Source organism: Ammospiza nelsoni, chromosome 8 (genome assembly GCF_027579445.1).
Source record: "Ammospiza nelsoni isolate bAmmNel1 chromosome 8, bAmmNel1.pri, whole genome shotgun sequence".
NCBI lineage: Eukaryota > Metazoa > Chordata > Aves > Passeriformes > Passerellidae > Ammospiza > Ammospiza nelsoni.
In genome coordinates this window covers 32,101,536-32,121,822 of record NC_080640.1, presented here as the reverse complement: position 1 = coordinate 32,121,822, position 20,287 = coordinate 32,101,536, and the positions used below count along the sequence as shown (strand labels likewise).

General features: G+C 46.0%; 1 protein-coding gene across 2 annotated transcripts; it reads left to right on the top strand.

Annotated features, from left to right (window-relative positions):
- Positions 1 to 2,457: 2,457 nt before the first annotated feature.
- ATAD1 (ATPase family AAA domain containing 1) lies at positions 2,458 to 19,433 on the top strand. Of its 2 annotated transcripts, none has more exons than XM_059477256.1 (10): positions 2,458 to 2,660; positions 5,657 to 5,831; positions 7,741 to 7,839; positions 8,052 to 8,172; positions 9,879 to 10,079; positions 11,254 to 11,360; positions 13,021 to 13,110; positions 14,693 to 14,743; positions 16,664 to 16,770; positions 18,026 to 19,433. In XM_059477256.1, exons 2-10 carry the CDS (start codon positions 5,670 to 5,672, stop codon positions 18,144 to 18,146), a joined length of 1,059 nt encoding a protein of 352 aa, XP_059333239.1. In that variant the 5' UTR covers positions 2,458 to 2,660; positions 5,657 to 5,669; the 3' UTR covers positions 18,147 to 19,433. The 2 variants fall into 2 exon arrangements, with proteins under 2 accessions (XP_059333239.1, XP_059333238.1); XM_059477255.1 differs by having other exon boundaries at positions 16,664 to 16,800.
- The last annotated feature ends 854 nt before the right edge of the window (positions 19,434 to 20,287 follow it).

Sequence of the window (20,287 nt, the reverse complement as noted above, 5' to 3'; positions counted from 1 at the left end):
TATTATATAATATATACAGAAATTATATATCTATCTATATAAAATATGTGTATATATGCATGCTTTATATTTTATATATACAGAAATTATATATCTATCTATATAATATGTGTATATATGCACGTTTTATATTTTTGTATACATAATTTTTGTATATATAATTAATATTTATATTAATTGTATATCTAGCTACATAAAATATGTATATATATGCATGCTTTATATTTTATGTGTACATAGATTATATATCTATATTAAATATGGATGTATATACATGTTGTATATTTATATATACAGAAATTGTATATCTCTATATATTATGTGTATATATGCATGTTTTATATTTTATATGTATAGAAATTATATATCTAGCTATATAAACTGTGTGTGGATATGCATGTTTTATTTTTATATATATAGAAATTATACTTAATTTATATATTATATATACATAAATTATAGATCTATATATATAAAATATGTGTATATGTGCATGTTTTATCTTTTTGTGTACATAATTTTTGTATATATAATTAATATATATTAATTATATATCTATCTATATAAAATATGTGTATATATGCATGTTTTATTTTTAATGTACAGATTATATATCTGTCTATATATAATATGTGTATATATGCAGGTTTTATATTTTATGTATACATAAGTTATAGATATATGTGTATATATGCATGCTTTATATTTATATATACATAAATTATATATCTATTTATATAAAATATGTGTATATATGCATGTTTTCTATTTTGTGCATACATAATTTTGTATATATAATTAATATATATAAATTATATATCTGTCTATATAAAATATGTATATATATGCATGTTTTCAATTTATGTATACATAAATTATATATCTAGCTATGTAAAATATGTGTATATATGAATGTTTTATATTTTATACATACATAAATTATATATCTACATATAATATGTGTATATATGAATGTTTTATATTAATATATATATGAATTATATATAATATATATTATATATATACAGAAATTATATATCTATATATAAAATATGTGTATTTATGCATGTTTTATATTTATGAATACATAAATTATATATCTAGCTATGTAAAATGTGTGTATATATGCATGCTTTATATTTTATATATACAGAAATTATATATCTATGTATAATATGTGTATATATGCATGTCTTATATTTTATACATACAGAAATTAGATATATGTATAATATATATATGTTATATATACATAAATTATATATCTACCTATATATATGTGTATGTATGCATGTTTTATATTTTTGTATATATAATTAATATATATTAATTATATATCTAGCTATATAAAATATGTGTGTATATGCCTGCTTTATATTTTATAGATACATAAATTGTATATCTATATATATAATATGTGTATATATTCATGTTTTATATTTTATGTATACAGAAATTATATATCTAGCTATATAAAATATGCATATATATGCATGCTTTATATTTTATGAATACATAAATTATATATCTATCTATATATAATATGTGTAGATATGCATGCTTTATATTTTGTATATACATAAATTATATATCAATATATGTGTGTATATATGCATGTTTTGTATTTTATATGTACAGAAAATATATAGCTATCTATATATAATATGTGTATATATGCATGCTTTACATTCAATATATATAAAAATTATATATCTATATATAATATGTGTATATATGCATGTTTTATATTTTATGTATACATTAATTATATATCTATCTATATAAAATATGTATATATATGCATGTTCTATATTTATATATACATAAATTATATATCTATATATATAATATGTGTATATATGCATGTTTTGGATTTTATATATACAGAAATTATATATATATAATAGATATTTTAGATATACATAAACTATATATCTATATAAAATATGTGTATATATGCATGTTTTATATTTATGTATAATTATATATCTATCTATATAAAATATGTATATATATCCATGTTTTATATTTTATGTACACATAAATTATATATCTCTATATATATACAATGTGTATATATGCACTTTTATATTTTATAGATACATAAACTCTACACATCTATACATCTATATCTCTCTATATAAATATGTGTATATAGGCATGTTTTATATTTTCTGTGTATTGTTTCAGACGATAACTCTGCACTTAACGCGTTGTACACGTATTGACCGTGACTGGGATGCGCCAGCGGGGCTCGAGCGGAGTTCCCGCTGTCGTTAGGCGGTTGTAGGCGGGGGCCGCGGCCCGGGGGGTGCCGGTGGAGCCGCTCGGTTGGGCCGCGGCCGCTGCCGGTGGCTCCGGTGGCTCCGGTGGCTCCGGTGGCTCCGGTGGCTCCGGGCCCCTCCCGGCCGGGGCTGCCCCGCATCCGGTGGGCGGAACCTTCGCGCGGGCCGCCGCCGGCCGGAACCTTTGGGCGGGGCGGCGAGCGCCGCACGGACGGAGGAAGCGCCGGACGCGCCGCCGCCGCTGCCGGGCCCTCGGTGCCGCCGCCGGTTTTTGCTCCGCTTCTCCTCCCGCTCCTCCTCCTCCTCCTCCTCGCCTTCCTCCTCCTCCTGCTGCTGCCGCCCGGCCCGCGCCGTGTTCCGGAGAGCCGCCGCACGGTGAGTGCCCCGGCGGGACGGCGGCCCCGGCCGCGCCGCACCTGCCGGGCGGCGGGAAGGTCACGGGCGGCGCGGCCCGGCCCTGCCCGGGGCTGCCGTGACGGGGCTGCCGGGCCCCGGGGGGGATCCCCGCGCTGCAGCGGGGCTGCCCGGCTTTCCCGGCAGCGTGCCCTCGCAGCGGAACGGGAACCGGCGCCGCTGCCGCTTTTGGTTTCCCTTTTGCGCCTGACCGGGAGCGCGGAGCCGCCGCGGGCCCCGAGGGCGGACAAACGCTGAGTTCCGCCGGGTTTCAGCTTTTGTGCGGGGCTGGGGCTTCCCTCAGCCAGGTTCTGCTTCGGTTCCTCGCTGTTCGAGCTTTTCCTTTCGGTTGGCGCTCAGGGCACGCGTTGCATAAGAAGGAGGTTTCTGCAGGGGTTTTGGGCAGGTTTGCTCCTTGCTCAGTGACTACAGAGCCCTTTTGTTTTAACAAATCAGGCTGGGGAGGACACGCAGAATCCCCTGGCTCCGGGCTGCTTCCTCACATCCTTTAGCAGGGATCCGGGGATAATTTGGCTGTGGGTGCCTTGGGATGGGAATCCAGGGATAATTTGGTGTCCTGGGAGGGGGATCCAGGTTAACTTGGATGTGGGTGCTCTAAGGAGGGGGATCCAGGTTAATTTGGCTGTGGGTGCTCTAAGGAGGGGGATCCAGGGATAATTTGGCTCCAGAGTTGCCCTGGGGAAGGAGATGCAGGTTAATTTGGCACTGGGTGCTCCAGCATTGCCCTGGCAGGGGGATCCAGGGATAATTTGGCTCTGGGTGCCCTGGGGATGGGGATCCAGGGATAATTTGGCTCTGGGTGCCCTGGGGATGGGGATCCAGGGATAATTTGGCTCTGGGTGCCCTGGGGATGGGGATCCAGGGATAATTTGGCTCCAGGGTTGCTCTGGGAGGAGGATCCAGGGATAATTTGGCTGTGGGTGCCCTGGGCAGGGGGATCCAGGTTAATTTGGCTCTGCTGCTCCAGCATTGCCCTGGCTGCCAGCTTGGTTTGGAGAGTGGCCAGGGAGTGGCAGGAGCTGCTGCTGGTTTTGCCCTTGCAGAAGGAAAATGGGGCAGTGCCCAAGGAGGGATTTGGGATTCTCATGAAGATCCCTCCCAGAGCTGGGCAAGAGCTGGACCCTGATTTTAGAAATCATTTTCCCAGAGTTTCAGCACAGTTCTTTCCTCTGTGCCCTTTGTTCCCAGGACTGGGGGTGCTGTGCTCTCTGGGCTTGGCTCCTGCAGCAGCCAGGCTTTTCCCTGGATAGCTGTGTGCCACATCCAGCATTTTCAGCTTTCCAGGGATATTAATAACTCCCCGTGCATCCTGCCAGGTGCAGGCTCCAGCTCTTAACCTCCTTTTAATCAAATGGGAATTGCTGATTGCACCTTGATGTGGCAGCCAGGTGCCTTTGCTGTCAGCTTCCTCTCAGGGAAAAACCTCTGTGCTTCAATCCTGGACTTCCCTGGCTCCAGCAGTGGGCACTCAGGGTCAGCAGTGCCCCCAAAGTGTCAGTGGGAATGTGAAATTTGTGCCCACTGTGAGCACAGAATGCCAGGGTGCTTTGGGTTGGAAGGGACATGGAAGCCTGTGCATGGGCAGAGGTGCCTTACAGCATCCCAGGTGGTTCCAAGGCTGGCCTTGGGCACTGCCAGGGATCCAGGGGCAGCCACAGCTGTGCCAGGGCCTGCCCACCCTGCCAGGGAACAATTCCTAATTCCAATATCCCATCCAGCCCTGCCCTCTGGCACTGGGAGCCATTCCCTGTGTCCCATCCCTCCATTCGCATATCCCAACTCCCTGCACAACACCTTTTATCCAACAACATTCCAGCCCCATGCAGGTGTTCTTACAGCTCTGATTTCCCTTTCCATGCCTCCCTGTGCTTCCTTTTTCCAGGAGCAGCCACAGCTGCTCTGGGAAATCCATTCCAGGGCCTGCCCACCCTCCCAGGGAACAATTCCTCCCCAAAATCCCATCCTCTGACAGCATGAAGCCATTCCCTCTTCTCCTGTCTCTCCATTCACTCATCCCAACTCCCTACAAAACACTTTTTATCCAACAACATTCCAACCCCATACAGGTGTTTTTTCAGCTCTGATTTTTCTTTCCTATTGCCTCCCTGTGCTTCCCTTTTCCAGGGGCAGCCACAGCTGCTCTGGGCACTCTGTTCCAGGCCCTGTCTACCCTCAGGAACAATTCCTCCCCAAAATCCCATCCTCTTCTCCTGCCTCTCCATTCATTTATCCCACTTCCCTGCACAGCACCTTTTATCCAACAACATTCCAACCCCATACAGGTGTTTTTACAGCTCTGATTTTTCTTTCTTTGCCTCCCTGTGCTTCCCTTTTCCAGGGGCAGCCCCAGCTTGCCAAAATCCCATTGTCTGTCAGCATGAAGCCATTCCCTCGTCTCCTGTCTCTCCATTCACTTACCCCAACTCTGTACAAAACAACTTTTATCCAATAACATTCCAACCCCATACAGGTGTTTTTACAGCTCTGATTTTCCTTTCCTTGCCTCCCTGTGCTTCCCTTTTCCAGGGCCAGCCACAGCTGCTCTGGGAAATCCATTCCAGGCCCTGCCTACCCTCCCAGGGAACAATTCCTCCCTAAAATCCCATCCTCTTGTCCTGCCTCTCTCCATTCACATATCCCAACTCCCTGCAAAACACCTTTTATCCAATAACATTCCAACACCATGCAGGTGTTTTTACAGCTTGAATTTTCCTTTCCTTCCCTCCCTGTGCTTCTTTTTTCTAGGGCCAGCCACAGCTGCTCTGGAAAATCCATTCCAGGGCCTGCCCACCCTCAGGAACAACTCCTAATTCCCAAAATCCCATCCTCTTGTCTTGCCTCTCTCCATTCACTTACCCCAACTCCCTGCACAACACCCTTTATCCACCAACATCCCAACCCCCTGCAGATGCTTTTCCAGCTCTGATTTCCCTTTCCTTTGCCCCTTTTCCCCTCAGGGCAGGAAGGAGGATGGTGCACGCCGAGGCCTTCTCGCGGCCCCTGAGCCGCAACGAGGTGGTGGGGCTGATCTTCCGCCTCACCATCTTCGGGGCTGTCACCTACTTCACCATCAAGTGGATGGTGGATGCCATTGACCCCACCAGGAAGCAGAAGGTGGAAGCTCAGAAGCAGGTAGGATTGCATTCTGCACTCTTTCCTTGGCATCTTGAGGAATGAGGGAAGCTGGAGTTTGTTAGGCAGTCTCGGGGTTTAGTTGTTGGTGTGTTCAGGTTTTATAACAAATTGCAGTATAGAGCAAATGAAAAATAACAAGTTTTTGTAACAAAGTGCAATTTTCAGCTTGAAGTGGTGGCAAAACTGTGGGTCTAAACTGTTGCTAAAAATCAGAGCTGTTTGCTCTCATTTTCAGCAATTCTGTGAGCCTTGTGCCTCCTCTGCTTCTGACACCTTTGCTGAGCAGCAGGGGCCTTAAATCAATCTCTTGGTTGCTTTTGTGTAAGGTTTTCTGTGTTGCTGTTCTGGTGGCCTGGAAAGGCCCAGGGATGGCCTTGAAGAGCTGACGCTTCAAAGGACGAGGAGAGACTTCTGATCTTGTCTCGGTCTCGGTGTTTATTAATTGTTTATCTAAAAGATTTTCTTTCAGCCCGACAGAGGTCTGCACAGCAAGTCAGCCATGGGCACACTCCGCAAGCCCCGGGGCGGTCACTTATCTTTATACCCGAAGTTACGTGTACAATATTTATCATTTCTCCCCAATACCTTCTACCCTTATTAACCGGTGCACTTTTAGTAATAACCAATCCCAAAGTGCCACCACCACCACAGAAGATGGAGGCCAAGAAGAAGAAGAAGAAGAACAGGACACGCCCCAATTCCTCCATCTTACTTCTTTAGACCCCCCTGTACCAAAATCCGAAACCCTGTGTTTTACACTTTAACTAACTTATCCCTTCACCATTCACCCAGTGAATTCCTCCTAGCCTTCATACAGGTCTCATCTCCTGTGTAGGATCAAAATCCTGCCACCAGACACTTCTGGCAACATTCCAGGATTCCCGAGCCCCCCAAGGGTGGTCTCGGCCTCTCTGCACCTCCATCCTGAGGTGCTGAGATCCCACACTTTTGGAAACCTTGAATTAATTATTAAGAATTAGTTAATTCTTAAACCTTGAAAATTAATTGAGAGTTAATTCTTAATTCTTAAACCTGGACTTAATTCTTAACTTAAAAGAGAACTTGAAAGCTCTGCATTTCTGGCACCTTAGTGAAGGCAGAGACCTTCACCAGCAGTCAAAATGCCTTGGAAAGGTGGGGGGAGGGAAAAAATGAAAAGCCTCGTTGCTTACCTTGAACTGGAACAATTTGTGCTCTGCAAAAGCTTTAGGGGCCCTTCAGAACCAAAAGTTAAAGGTTTGCTTTGGAAATGTGGCAGCTTTCTTTTGGTTTGGTTTCTGACTGACAAGAATTTCACAGGTTTTGAGCAACCTGTGTTGGGTGGTTTTCCTTTTGTGATGAGTTTTTCAATTGAAAACCAACTTTCCCAATGGATTCAGTGCCAGCTGTTATCTAAGAGGCTGAACTGTCCCAAAACCTTGTTGGACTTCCTGCAACTTTGAGCAGAAAGAGAAACTGAATTGTGCAAGTGTGTTGGCACAATGAGTTTTCCTTGTAAATGAGGGAAAACCCACTGAAACACATATTAGAAATTGATTGGCTTCTGGGAATTTAAAAATACATTAATCTCTCCTTGAGTCATGTGAAAATCCCAAACTCCAAGTGTTCTGGAGGCTTGGGGGGTACACTTTGTGTTTTAAGGTTTGTTGTGGTTGTTTTTTTAGGTCATAGCAGAGGAGTTGTGGGTTTGGGCATGTGAGGTCCAAGCATTTGATTGATGGGAACTGAGACATCTGACTTGGTTTCACTCAAGTGACAACAAAGGAAACAGCAGAACTTAAACAAGATTTCACCTCTTAGGGAAAAGCTTTTCAAACCACAACCAGCAGTTCTTTAAAAAAGCTGATTTCTGAGTGAAGCATTCCATTTCTTTCCTTTGATTTTCCTGCTGTTTGGTTCCCCCCAGGCTGAAAAGCTGATGAAGCAGATAGGAGTGAAGAATGTGAAGCTGACTGAGTATGAGATGAGCATTGCTGCCCACCTGGTGGACCCTCTCAGCATGCATGTGAGCAACTTCCCTGCAAAATCCCCTTTTGTCCCTGGCTTGCATTGTTTGCACCTCTGTGGAAATATTCTGTGATGTAAAACTGCATCACTGAGAGCAGAGAGTTTTAATCCCTTTTCTCTTTCATTTTCAAGCCACTCTTTGAAGCTGGTGGGTGCTTTTCCTTGGCAGGATCAGTGCTGATCATTCCCAACACTGTTTTTCCCTTGCAGGTGACCTGGAGTGATATTGCAGGTTTAGATGATGTCATCACAGATTTGAAAGACACTGTCATTCTGCCCATCAAGAAGAAATATTTGTTTGAGAATTCCAGGCTCTTACAGCCCCCAAAAGGTAGGAAGAGAATGTGATGGATTTATATCTTGATATTTGAAATATAAAAGGTTTTTCAGAAAGGGAAGAGGAAGTGGGTTGTTAGGTCAAAGTGCAAACATCAGGACCAATGCCAGGGAAAACCCTCAGATTTCCCTTCTTCCCCTGCTTTGGTGAGGAAGTTTGATCTGAACAATGAAGCAGTAGCTGGATTTTGGTTATGATGTCCATCATGAAATCATTTGGCTTGGGAGGACCTTAAATCCCATCAGTGCCATGGCAGGGACACCTCCCACTGTCCCAGGCTGCTCCAGCCTGGCCTTGGGCACTGCCAGGGATCCAGGGCAGCCCCAGCTGTGCCAGGGCCTGCCCACCCTGCCAGGGAACAATTCCTGATTCCCAAACCTCCCCTGTGTCAGCATGAAGCCATTCCCTGTGTCCTGGCACCCCAGGCCATTACAATCCCTGTATCCTGCATTTTTAACTGCCTCAGTTGTCATTTCCTGTGTTGTCCTTTGGCAGAGTTGAGCTCTAACTCTGCTCTTTGACACTCCTAGAAATTGCCATCATTCAGCAGAACAGAAATCCCATTTTTCCTCTGGAGATCCCTTGATTCTCTCTAGAGCTGGGTTACACAGTGTTAAGGCAGGTGGAAGATTCATTTTCCCCAGTAAAACAGAAGTTGGACTCTGCTGAAATCCCTACAGCCTTATTTGTTGTATTTCACTGAAGAAAAAGATTTTTTAAAAAAGCAGAATTTAAACCTGAAATGTTGGACAAAACACCCAAATTTACAGCTTTGTTCCCTGAATATTGATTTCTGGAGCTCTCAATTGCTACCTGGATCTGTGAGCACCTCAAGGCTGCTCAAAGGGATGGAAAATGCAGCACTTTGGTGGCTGGTTTAGTTTTTCCAGGCTGCTTTCTGTGCAAGTCACAAACTGAAGCTGTCTGGAAAATTACATGAATGCCATGATTTAATAAGCTGAAGGAAAATTTTTTTTATTATTATTTATCTTTTTAAAGCAGATTTTCCAGCTCAGGCTGCTCCCCAGTTTTATAAGTGTTTGTGCTGGGTGTTAATAGGAAATCACTGCTCCAGAGTAATGATGTTTGTGGGCATCACTCACATAAACAGAGAAAAAACCTCAATAATTCCCTGTGTTTTGGGTTCTTTTAACAGAATGTTGCTCTTGAAATTGTTTTCTTTGTAACTGTGTTTAGAAAAACACTCCTGTGAATTCTTGCAGTGTGACAAGTTTAAAAATAACACAAGATATCATGTTTAATTGTGGGTAATTTGTTTAAACTGTCTGTGGGTCTGTTGTGTGATGGATTTTTCCTTTCCTCACTCCTCTGTGCTAAGTTTTATTAGCAGGGCTGGAAGGAGCTGTAAATAAACCTGCCAGGACATAAATAGGGGTTAATTTTCTGTCCTGGGAGTGGAATAAAATGGAATCATGGAGTGGTTTGGGTTGGAAGGGAACTTAAAGATGATGTTGCAGCCCCACAATAAATCAGTCATCTCTCAAATGTCTCCTCTCAGCTTCACCCTTCCTGTCTAAAAAGGGGAAAAATTCCCCCACAGGGAATTGTCTTTGGTTATTCTGAGCTGTAATTTAACAGGGATTACCTTAAAACCTCTGATTGATGGAACAGTGTTCCCTTGGTTTGATTTCTTCCCTTTTAATCCCTGCATTAAAGCATTAACTCTGTGAATTTTCCAGGAGTTCTTCTCTATGGCCCCCCTGGATGTGGGAAAACCCTGATTGCCAAGGCCACTGCCAAGGAAGCTGGGTGCAGGTTCATCAACCTGCAGCCCTCCACACTGACAGATAAATGGTATGGAGAATCCCAAAAGCTGGCTGCTGCTGTCTTCTCCCTGGCCATAAAGCTCCAGCCATCCATCATTTTTATTGATGAAATAGGTAAAAATCTCTTTTTTGTTTTATCAGTAGCCATAGCAGAGTGACCTTGAACTGTAGGCTCAGTGATGTATGGATCTGCTGTCATCTTTTCCTTCAAAAGAAGGCTCAGGAGGAGAAATAGAATTGTGAAGGAATGGTGGCACATTAGGAAAAACAATGGGTTTCTTTCCTAGTGGTAGTGGAGGAATTCACAAGTAAAACAAATTCCTACTTATTTTTGTTCATGAGGAAACCCAGCAACAAATGCACTTCAGTGCTTCTGCTGTCAGGGCACATAAGGGAGGTAAAATATGGTTTTAGGAGAGCTCTGGAATGGGAATTTCATGGGGCTGAAGAATAGGAGGGGAGCTGTGGAAACCCAGAGCACTGGGAATATTTCTCTGACCCTGACCCCCAGGGGAGTCCTGACTTTGTCCCTCACTCATGGAGAAAGTTTCCCAAACTCCAGAACAGACCAGAACCCACAAAAGTGTGCAATAGATTACAGAGAGCAGTGCAGGTGCATCACTTGGTGAGAAATTGAGGTTTGGGATTTTTAGTGTGTTGTGGATGGAAGCAAGATGGGGGGCACAGGGTGTCATCCTGGGTTTCTTCTTCCTCCTTCTCCATGGGTTTGGGTGGCATTTTGTAATTGGGTGGAAAAGTCCCCATGGCAGCTCTGTGGGATCAGTTATTGGGTTAAAAGGGAAAATAATCCAGGGGTCAGCTCTTCATTGGACAGTTTAGTCTTAAAAGCCCTTGGAACAAGAGATTGTTGGCCATTTGGTGCCTTGCTGCAGAACTCACAGTAGTGAGACTGTTTTACTGATAAGAGATAATAAACACCTGAATCCCAACATGAATTAGTGTCTCAAGGGCCTTCAATCCAGACCTAGAGAAGGGTCCAACAGGGAGGCTGCTTTCCATGAATGCAGGTTAAGGTGAAAGGTGAAATTTTCATGCAGGTGAAAATTTGGAGCACAGGATGTGGGGAATCCCCTGTGATGGGTGCGCACTTGTGTGGTGTCCTTGGAGAGAGGAGCTTAGGAATGGGGGAGAACTTTCACCCTTAGCAGCACTTGCAGTTTGCTGACAGTGCTGCTTGAAAATGCATTTCTGAGATGAGAGAGCAGCCCAGGAGTGCATTCCTGAGGGGAATGGGGCTGGCAGTGACTGCATGCCTGCTTTGGCCCAGATTCCTTCCTGAGGAACCGATCCAGCACCGACCACGAGGCCACGGCCATGATGAAAGCCCAGTTCATGAGCCTGTGGGATGGGCTGGACACTGACTACAACTGCCAGGTGAGTCCCCAGGCATTCCCTCATCCCCTCAGTGGGATTTTGGGGCTGGAGCTGCTTGGGAACAGGGATGCCAAAGGCTTTTTACCTGTCAGTGATTCCCAGCACTCTGTGGGAATGAGGGGAGTTGTATCCACAGGTCATTCCTGAGAATATTGGCTTTGTGCTTAGTTTATTTTAATCAAGAAGTGTTTGCAGATGAGATGGGATGGGCTTTAAGGTGCCTCCCATCCCAAACCATTCTGGGAGTGTAAAGACTTGAATATAGCAGAAAGCCTACATGCCACGGTGTCACCTGGGATAATCTTCTCAAAGCCCTTAAACAGAATGTTTATTCTCTAAATTGAAAATTTTCAGCCTTTTAAATGTGTATTTTTCCATAAATAGCTTTTTCTCCTCTCCCAAGCATGTGCTAAAGATGTTTTTCAGCTGATTTTTCCTCAAAATGAGTAAAAACCAGTGATGTGTGTGTACTGATGGTTAGAGTTTCCCATTAGTAAAAAGCAATGGTATGAACCCTTCACTGGAAAGTGATCCCATCTTCCAAGCACAGTGCATTACCTTTTTTACCCAGCACACTGACAATTCCTTGGAGCAAATGAAATTATTCATTCCCTGCACTGAGACAATCTGGGGTCTCTCAAGCTCAGCAGTGTTTGCCTTTTGTAAGAAAAACCAGAATCCCAAATGCTTGGAGGAGATTGTAAGGAAGTGTTGAGGTGAATGTGCTGATCCCACCTGGAATTCCACACTCAGCTGTGAGCTAAACCTGCTGAGGAAAGGTTTCCTTTTCCTGGATCAGGAAAATAAAGCCCAGAGAAGTGTGGATCATCCCCGAGCCAGCCATCCCAGTGCCTCTAGGTGGCAGGGTGACGCTGCCGGGCCACCAACCCTGCTGGCCCTCCTTGCTGGAGCTGCTGGGCCTGGCCCGAAGGCAGGAGCAGGGCAGCAAAGCCCTGGAGCCCAGGGTAATGACAATCACCGCGTCGTTTGTCACTGTCCTGGCTGGCTGTTTGCCATGCACACAGCTTAGAGTAAGACGTGGGAGAACAAGGCAGCTGTGAATGGGGAGTAAATTTGTTCTGGAGTTAAGAGGTGGAGTGCTGCAGGGAGGTAAACACTGTCTGGTGTAGGGCTTGCCTTGGGCACCTTTAACCCACTGCTCACCTGGAGCTCCTGGAATGCTTTTTTGAGTGTTTAAAAGACACCATGTGGGTACCAGGTGATCCCCTTGCCATGGTGGTCTCCCAGAAGGTGTTCCTGCTCAGGAAGAGTTTAAAACAAAATGACTTTGAAGGTCTTCTCCAACCCAAAACCTTCTGTGATTCTTTCTCCAGCACAGCACAAAACCACCACATTTTTAAGCACCTTCCTGAAATATCTCCTTTTAAATTCCACCAGGAACTAACAGTGACATCACAAGCAGAAGTTTTAAGTTCCTCCTTGGGGTTTGAGATTTCAAGCTGGGCTCATTGAAATCTCCCCCCAGGTGGTGTTTGTGGCACCAGGGCTGCCCTTGCTGACATCACTGCCAGGAAACCTCTGTGTAACTTCTGGAAATGTTGCTGCTGTTGATGAAGTGGGGGAGATCCCTGGCTGGTGGTGACATTCCCAGCCTGAGGATGTGTCCCAGCTCTGGTTTCTGTCTCTTGGTGTCACACAGGTGATTGTCATGGGAGCCACCAACAGGCCCCAGGACCTGGACTCTGCCATCATGAGGAGGATGCCCACCCGCTTCCACATCAACCAGCCTGTGAGTCCTGCCTGCCCTGCCCCAGGGGGCTTTTCCTGCAGGAGTGCTGCCTCTGCTCACCTGGGTTTAGGGCTTTTTCAAGCACATCCAGAAGTCAGATTTTTAAGGGGAAGTTTTGATCTCTTGGGTTTTTTATCTGGAACAGCAGCATGAGCTGCTCAGCCCTGCTCTCCTCTGGGCATGGAGCTGTTTGGGTGCTGCACACTGGGAAGGGCTGGTTTGTAACTGAGTTCTGCTCAGGCCTTCCACACTGGAAAACCTGCCTGTGATGGGCTTGGAATGAGATGGATTTCAGCTCCCAAACCATTCCATGGTTCTGTGATTTATTAAGTTCTTTATCAATTGTCCTTACTCCAAATGTTGCTCCTGCCATCCTTTCCCAGCTATTTCACCTTTGAATGCCTGCTGATGTGACCAGACATTTTTGTGTCAGTGTTATCAGGAGTTCAGTTGTGCTTGGATTCCCTCCTGGCTACAGAAATCATGATCCATTTTTGCTGAGAGCAAACTGGAGGAGTAAAATTCTTATTGATTGTGCAAGAGAGGAGCTGTGTTCCCACACCTGTGTTGTTGGAACTGACTTTCCCTCCATGGGAGTGGATCCCTTTGGGAACAGCATTTATAACCTGTGTAACATTTATAAGCTGTGCTTCCACACACCTTCCTCATCTCCAGCTGTTCTGCAGTTAGAAGGGGGCAAAAATTTGGCTTTCAGAACTTTGTGGTGCCATTCTATCAAGCCCCATCTTTATTCTGTGCCCCGGGAGGTTACAGGGATTGGCTCCCTCTCCCAAGAGAACAGATTTTCCTTACCCCCCCATGAGCCCTGCCATGAGCTTACAGCTGCTCTGGGCTTTGTGATCAGCCCAGACTGGCCCTGACTCTCACTGCAGCTGGAATAATTGATGTGCTGTGGCTTGGGAACAGGCAGGGGCAGCAGGGAGAGCCTTGCAGATTTTATAACTGAGTTTGAGATGAAAAGGCCCCAAATTACTCATCAAAAACTGCCTGCAAAGCAGAGGGAAATGGCAGGAGTGGGTTTTGGGACAGAGGAGCAACTTTTCAGCTGCCAGATTGTCTGTGGGGGGATTTTTCTCCTTTTTAATGATGGAAGTGAGGTTTGGCAGGCACAAACCCCAGGGTCTGTTGCCTGTGTTTGACCTTCCTAGGAATGACTCTTCAGTAACCTCCAGCACTGAGTTAGACACAAGATTTTGCCTCTAAATCCTCCAGTTTGGGGCTGTGCAAAGCAGGATCAGGTGTGCAGACAGCAGAGTTCTGAGAAACTCTTGGGAAAAGGGGTCACTGTTCTGGGATCCAGGTTAGTGAGGTTAGTGCAGGATATACCCATGGGATGTGTGGGGTTTCTGTGGGGTTTTGGGGGAGTTTTGAATCACACAGTGTGTGATTTATGTGGTTTAGAATTTCCCAAGCATCACCTGTGGAAGGGAATTTGCCATCAGAGAGGTTCCCTCAGTGTGTGTCACGTGTCCTGGGTGAGGGAACTGAAGGGACTGAAAGCCCTGGGACGTCACAAGTGTTCATTTTTGTCCTCTGGTAACTTCAGTTTCCTCTGTTTCAGGCTCTGAAGCAAAGAGAGGCCATCTTGAAGCTGATTTTGAAGAATGAAAATGTGAGTAGCTCCTGCCAGTGCCTCATGGCTGCATCGGTGCCCCCAGTGCAGCCCTGGCCCTGCAGAACGTGTGGTTTGTAATTGCCTGCCCTGCACTGAGGCTGAGGTGATGTGCCAGGGCACTGTGCTGACAACTTGGGAATCCTTTGTGGCTTCAGGTGTGGCCTGCCATCAAAGCCCTGCACTGGCTCCTTTGTGAGCAGGAGCCTTGGCTTGGGTGAATCACCCCCTCTGAGCAGTGACTCCAGTTCTGTCTCCATTTGCTTGTTCTCTTACAAGAGAAGAGATTGCTCTCTCCAAAAAGGTGCAGGTGAATCATGTTTAGATCAGGGAAGGAAATTTGAAGGAAATCAAGAAGATGCTGATTCTTTAACTCTTTCTTGGCTCGACTCAAGTGAGGAGGAATGGATTTTTTTGGCAATGCTGCTTTTGATCCATAATTCAAATTTCAGAGGAGAAGGAAAGGATGAGGTGTGAGCACACCTGAAAGGGAATCCCTGTTCCTCAGAGCTTCCTCCCAAATTTAATCAGCACCACTAATTGCCTTCATGTTTATGTTGCAAAGTGTCTGTAGGCTGAGCTCCAGCCTATTAAGTATCTTTTATTAGTAAAACCAACTTGAATTTTTTTTAAGAGGCCTAAAAATGACAGCTCACCAGCAGGGAACCACAGAAATTAGTTTTTCAGGGAGATAAAAAAACAGCCTGTATTGGTGATCCCACAAGAGGAGGAATGGGATCTCTGAAGCTCACATTTCACATGGCCAGGGAATTTTGCCCTCCCCTTTCCTTACCTGACTTAAACCATGATTTTAGGGAATAGTTTGAAAGAAGTCACCCCTGAATTTCAGCCTTTATTAGACTTCCTTTAACTTTTTGAAAAGGAAAAACTGATGCACATGGTGGGAAAGGAATAAATGCCATAAAAAGATGGAATAAACCTGAGGTATTGCCTGGCAAGAATTCAGCCTGACCCAGTGCACTGAGTTAGACACAGAATTTTGCCTCTAAATCCCCAGTTTGGGGCTGTGTAAAGCAGGAACAGGTGAGAAACTCATGTGGGCTCCTGGGAAAAGGGTCACTATTGCTGGGATCCAGTTTTTGCCAGGCAGGAGTGTGATTAGTGCAGGATATACCAATGTTCAGGGGTTCCAAGGATGTATCCACAAGGACATGCCAAGGTGAGTAAGGATGGTTGGAGTGGTGGTGTTTGCAGGGTCCCAGGAGGAGAGGAGAGATGAGAATCTTGACTCCATGTTTCAGGAGGCTGATTTATTATTTTATTATATATATTATATTTTTTAAAATGATATATTGAAATTATACTAAAAGAATAGAAGAAAGGATGGAAGGGAAGGAAAGGAAAGGAAAGGAAAGGAAAGGAAAGGAAAGGAAAGGAAAGGAAAGGAAAGGAAAGGAAAGGAAAGGAAAGGAAAGGAAAGGAAAGGAAAGGAAAGGAAAGGAAAGGAAAGGAAAGGAAAGGAAAGGAAAGGAAAGGAAAGGAAAGGAAAGGAAAGGAAAGGAAAGGAAAGGAGGAAAATCTTGTGACTGCTCACAGCCTCGGCACAGGTGGCTGTCACTGGCCATCAGTAAAAACAATTTCACATGCTGGGTGAACAATTCTCCAAATCTCATTCCAAAGCAGCAATACATGGAGAAGCTGAAGCTTCTCAGGACAAAAGATCCTAATGAAAGGATTTTCCATAAATTATGTCCATGACAGGTTGGGATTCTGTGGGTTTGGAGCCAACGGCAGGGTTTGATGAGCTGACACATGAGATGGTGTGACCCACTTGGAGGTTCCAAGAGCAAGGGAATAATTCAGCTCCCCAAAACTGCCAAATGAAGATGATCTCAGACTGTTGTAGAGCAGAGCCCCTGGCTCTGGAGCGTCCCTGGGCTGAGCTGGATCTCCCCACAGGTGGACAGCCACGTGGACCTGCTGCAGGTGGCCAAGGAGACGGACGGTTTCTCGGGCAGCGACCTGAAGGAGATGTGCCGGGACGCGGCGCTGCTCTGCGTGCGGGAGTACGTCAACAACGCCTGCGAGGAGGACGTGTACGTGGGGCTGCTGCACCTCACTGCTGCTGCTGCCCTGGGGCTGGGCTGCCCACAGGGCCACACACTGCTGCAGTGTCCTGCTGCCATGCCCTGCTGCCACTGTGCACAGCCCCTCACAGCTCACTGGCTCTTGTTGCTTTTGGCTCTGAAAATCGGCTCAGCGCCTTGGTCGTTCCAAGGTGCCCAAGCTGGAGGTGGCCTGAGCCACCAAATCTTGCTGCTGCTGCTCTGGTTAGTGCCAGGCTTCAGTGCACCAGCTCCTGAGCCACCAAGTCCTGCTGCTGCCACAGTGCTGGGACATCCCTCTGCTGTTTGCCATGCCTGCAGCAACCCTGGGTGCATGGAGGGGCTGGAGCCCCAGGAGGGGCTGAGGGAGCTGGCAAGGGGCTGAGCCTGGAGCAAAGGAGGCTCAGGAGGCCCTTGTGGCTCTGCACAACTCCCTGCCAGGAGGGGACAGCCAGGGGGGGTCGGGCTGTGCTGCCAGGGAACAGGGACAGGACAAGGGGAAAGGGCCTCAGGCTGGGCCAGGGGAGGCTCAGCTGGGACAGCAGCAGCAATTTCTGCATGGAAAGGGTCAATTAGTTCTTATCTATGTTACAGCCTCACAAACCCTGAGTTCTACAGCACTTCACTCTGACAAACTAAAAATGGAGCCCCATCTCTCTCTCTACAAGGCCTTTTGAGGATAAACTGTCCAATTAAGAAATGACACCTGAATTATTTTTACTTTTAAATCAATAACCAACCACCCACGGCCTGCAATGTGGAGTTTTTTATCCAGTTACACAGAACCACCCAAACCCATGGAGAAGAAGGTGAAGAAGAAGGACCAGCCTCTGCCCTAAAACCTCCATCTTGTTTATATATATTACTGTATTCTAAAACCTTCAACTCTTAAGTCTTCCATATTCAAATTACACACTCATTATCCCAGTTCCCTCATTCCATTTTGGAATTCAATTCCAGGCCTTGGCAGGGGCTGCCCAGGGAGCTTTGCAGTGCCCAGCCCTGCAGGTGTCCCGGGCAGGGCTGGAGGTGGCACTCAGTGCTCTGGGCTGGGCACAAAGTGGGACTCCATGGGCTGGCAGGGATTCTCCAGCCTCAGTGGTTCTGTGGTTCCAGTGGATCCATGCAGAGCTGCTGGTGGCAGGGATGGCTGTGAGGGTGGGCACAGCTGGCACAGCCCTGGCCCCTCACCTGGCTGTGTTTCTCTCTCCCCCAGGCACGATGAGGATGAGATCCGGCCCGTGCAGCAGCAGGATCTCCACAGGGCCATCGAGAAGATGAGGAAATCCAAGGATGTCTCCATGCAGAACCTGGCCATGGAGATCGTGTTTGATTAAGACAAAAGAGTGTGTTTGCAGTTCCTGACGTGATTTAGTTTGACTTCTGTAATCAGTTAGCAAAACCAGTGTCAGGGGGTGGGAGCAGGGGTGGCAAAGGGAGTTCTGTTCCTGGAATCGTTTTTATACAACAACAACCTCTTAAGTTATTGCAATTCCCAGTGGGAGTGGAAGCACAGATCATGAGTGGAACAATTGAGGCCAGCCCAGGAGCCTGAGTGCTGTCCCCAGGGATCCCTGGAGCCTCCCAGCAGGCGTGGCTGCTCCCAGGGCCAGGGGCAGGGCCTGGCACGGGCTGGGTGTGTGAGTGCAGGACCTGTACATAGCCACACTTTTTTTTATATATATAGACATAATCTGTAGATAACTTGAGTATGGAAAATCTTTTCTACTTCCTTCCTGAAGCAAACCAAATCAGAAGCTGTATAGGGAAAAGGTTCCTCGATACTCAGTTCACTTGTACCTTTTAGCAGCAAATGCCAGGATAGAAACTGCTCCTAGAACAAAGCAACATTTGAAATGCTACTGATTTTTCTTCCACATGACCACTTGAAATCTGGTGCCATTTAGTCAAGATAGTAAATGACTCTGTAAGAATGTTTGAATATTTTTAATTTTTTTATGAATTCTGCTTTTGCAGGCTTTTTAAATGAAGGCTGATTTTATTTTTGGTTTTCCCTTGCTGTGAGCAGCTAGAGTAGAACCCCACTTGCTCTTTCCTGAAGCCCTCTGAGCTCTCTGGGCTCCTGTGCACTGTCCCCAGGACTTGCTTCTCCCTCGGTCTCTGCAAGCCCCACCGTGGCACCACCCCCTGAAGTGTCACAGCCCTGAGGCACAGCAGGGACACTGTGTGATGTTTGACTCTGTCCCATGCTCAGATCTGTGAATTTCAAGAGGAGGAAATGGATTTTGGGCTTATTGGTGTGGTTTAGCAACGTGCTGTCCTTGCTGGTACCAGTTCTGGTGAATTCTTGTAACGTTCTGTTGTGATAAAGGCCAAGGGTTACAAATGTGAGTGGCAAAAATGTTTGGGGTTTTTTTTTTAGTGGAGTTATTGTCAGAGGTAGTAAAAAACTTGTGGTTTTTTCATATAATGCTATGAACTGTGCACTAATTGAGCCCAAATCTGTAAAGGGAATTAAATGTTCAAAGCCCAGGGTGGGATGCTGTGTCACAGCTCTGCTGCCTGTGAGGGGAGGGAAACATTGGAGGCACAGAACGATGTAAAACCAAATGCACTGCAAAGGAAAATAAAGTGAAATAAGGAGGGCTGGAGCCCTGCCATGACACGGTGTCAGGGGCTGGTGACAGTGTCCCTCAAGCTCAGCGTGCTCCCTGCTGTCCTGCCCCTGGAATGCAGGGCTGAGTTTGTGCCAGTTTAATCCTAAAGCCAAATGGGAGGGGGAGGATAAAAATAATTGAATAATTGCATAGACTTCTTCCCTATATCCAAAGCAATGGGAGGTGCACAATGATCTAACACAGGGCTGCAGGAATTCAGGCAGAACTGCTGGGATATGGAAATGGGGAAAGTCTGGGATGTAAATCCCATAAATCACTTCAGGGCTGGGGCTGGGTGAGCCTGAGATCCAGGGGAGGCACCAGCATGGGCAGAGGGATGGAGCAGCTCTGCTGGGAGGAAAGGCTGGCACAGCTGGGGGGGCTCACCTGGACAGGAGAAGCTCTGGGGTGACCAAACTGTGGCCTGAAGGAGCTGCAGGAGAGATGGAGAGGGACTGGGGACAAGGGATGGAGGGACAGGACACAGGGAATGGCTTCCCCGTGCCAGAGGGCAGGGCTGGATGGGATAGTGGGAATTAGGAATTGTTCCCTGGCAGGGTGGGCAGGCCCTGGCACAGCTGTGGCTGCCCCTGGATCCCTGGCAGTGCCCAAGGCCAGGCTGGAGCAGCCTGGGACAGTGACACCTGGGAAATGCCAGCCTGGGAAGCTCCTCCTGCACCTCCTGCCTCTGTTGCTGGCTCCTTCTCATTTCCTCCAGTGGCTGATGACAGCGAGACTGCCCCATGTCACCCATATTTCATTTTCTCCAGGAAATATCTGGATAAAAGGGCAGTAGTTCAGGTTGCTGGCTCTGCAGTTTGACATCAGACAGTGCACCGAGGGCTGGAGGGCTGTTTGTA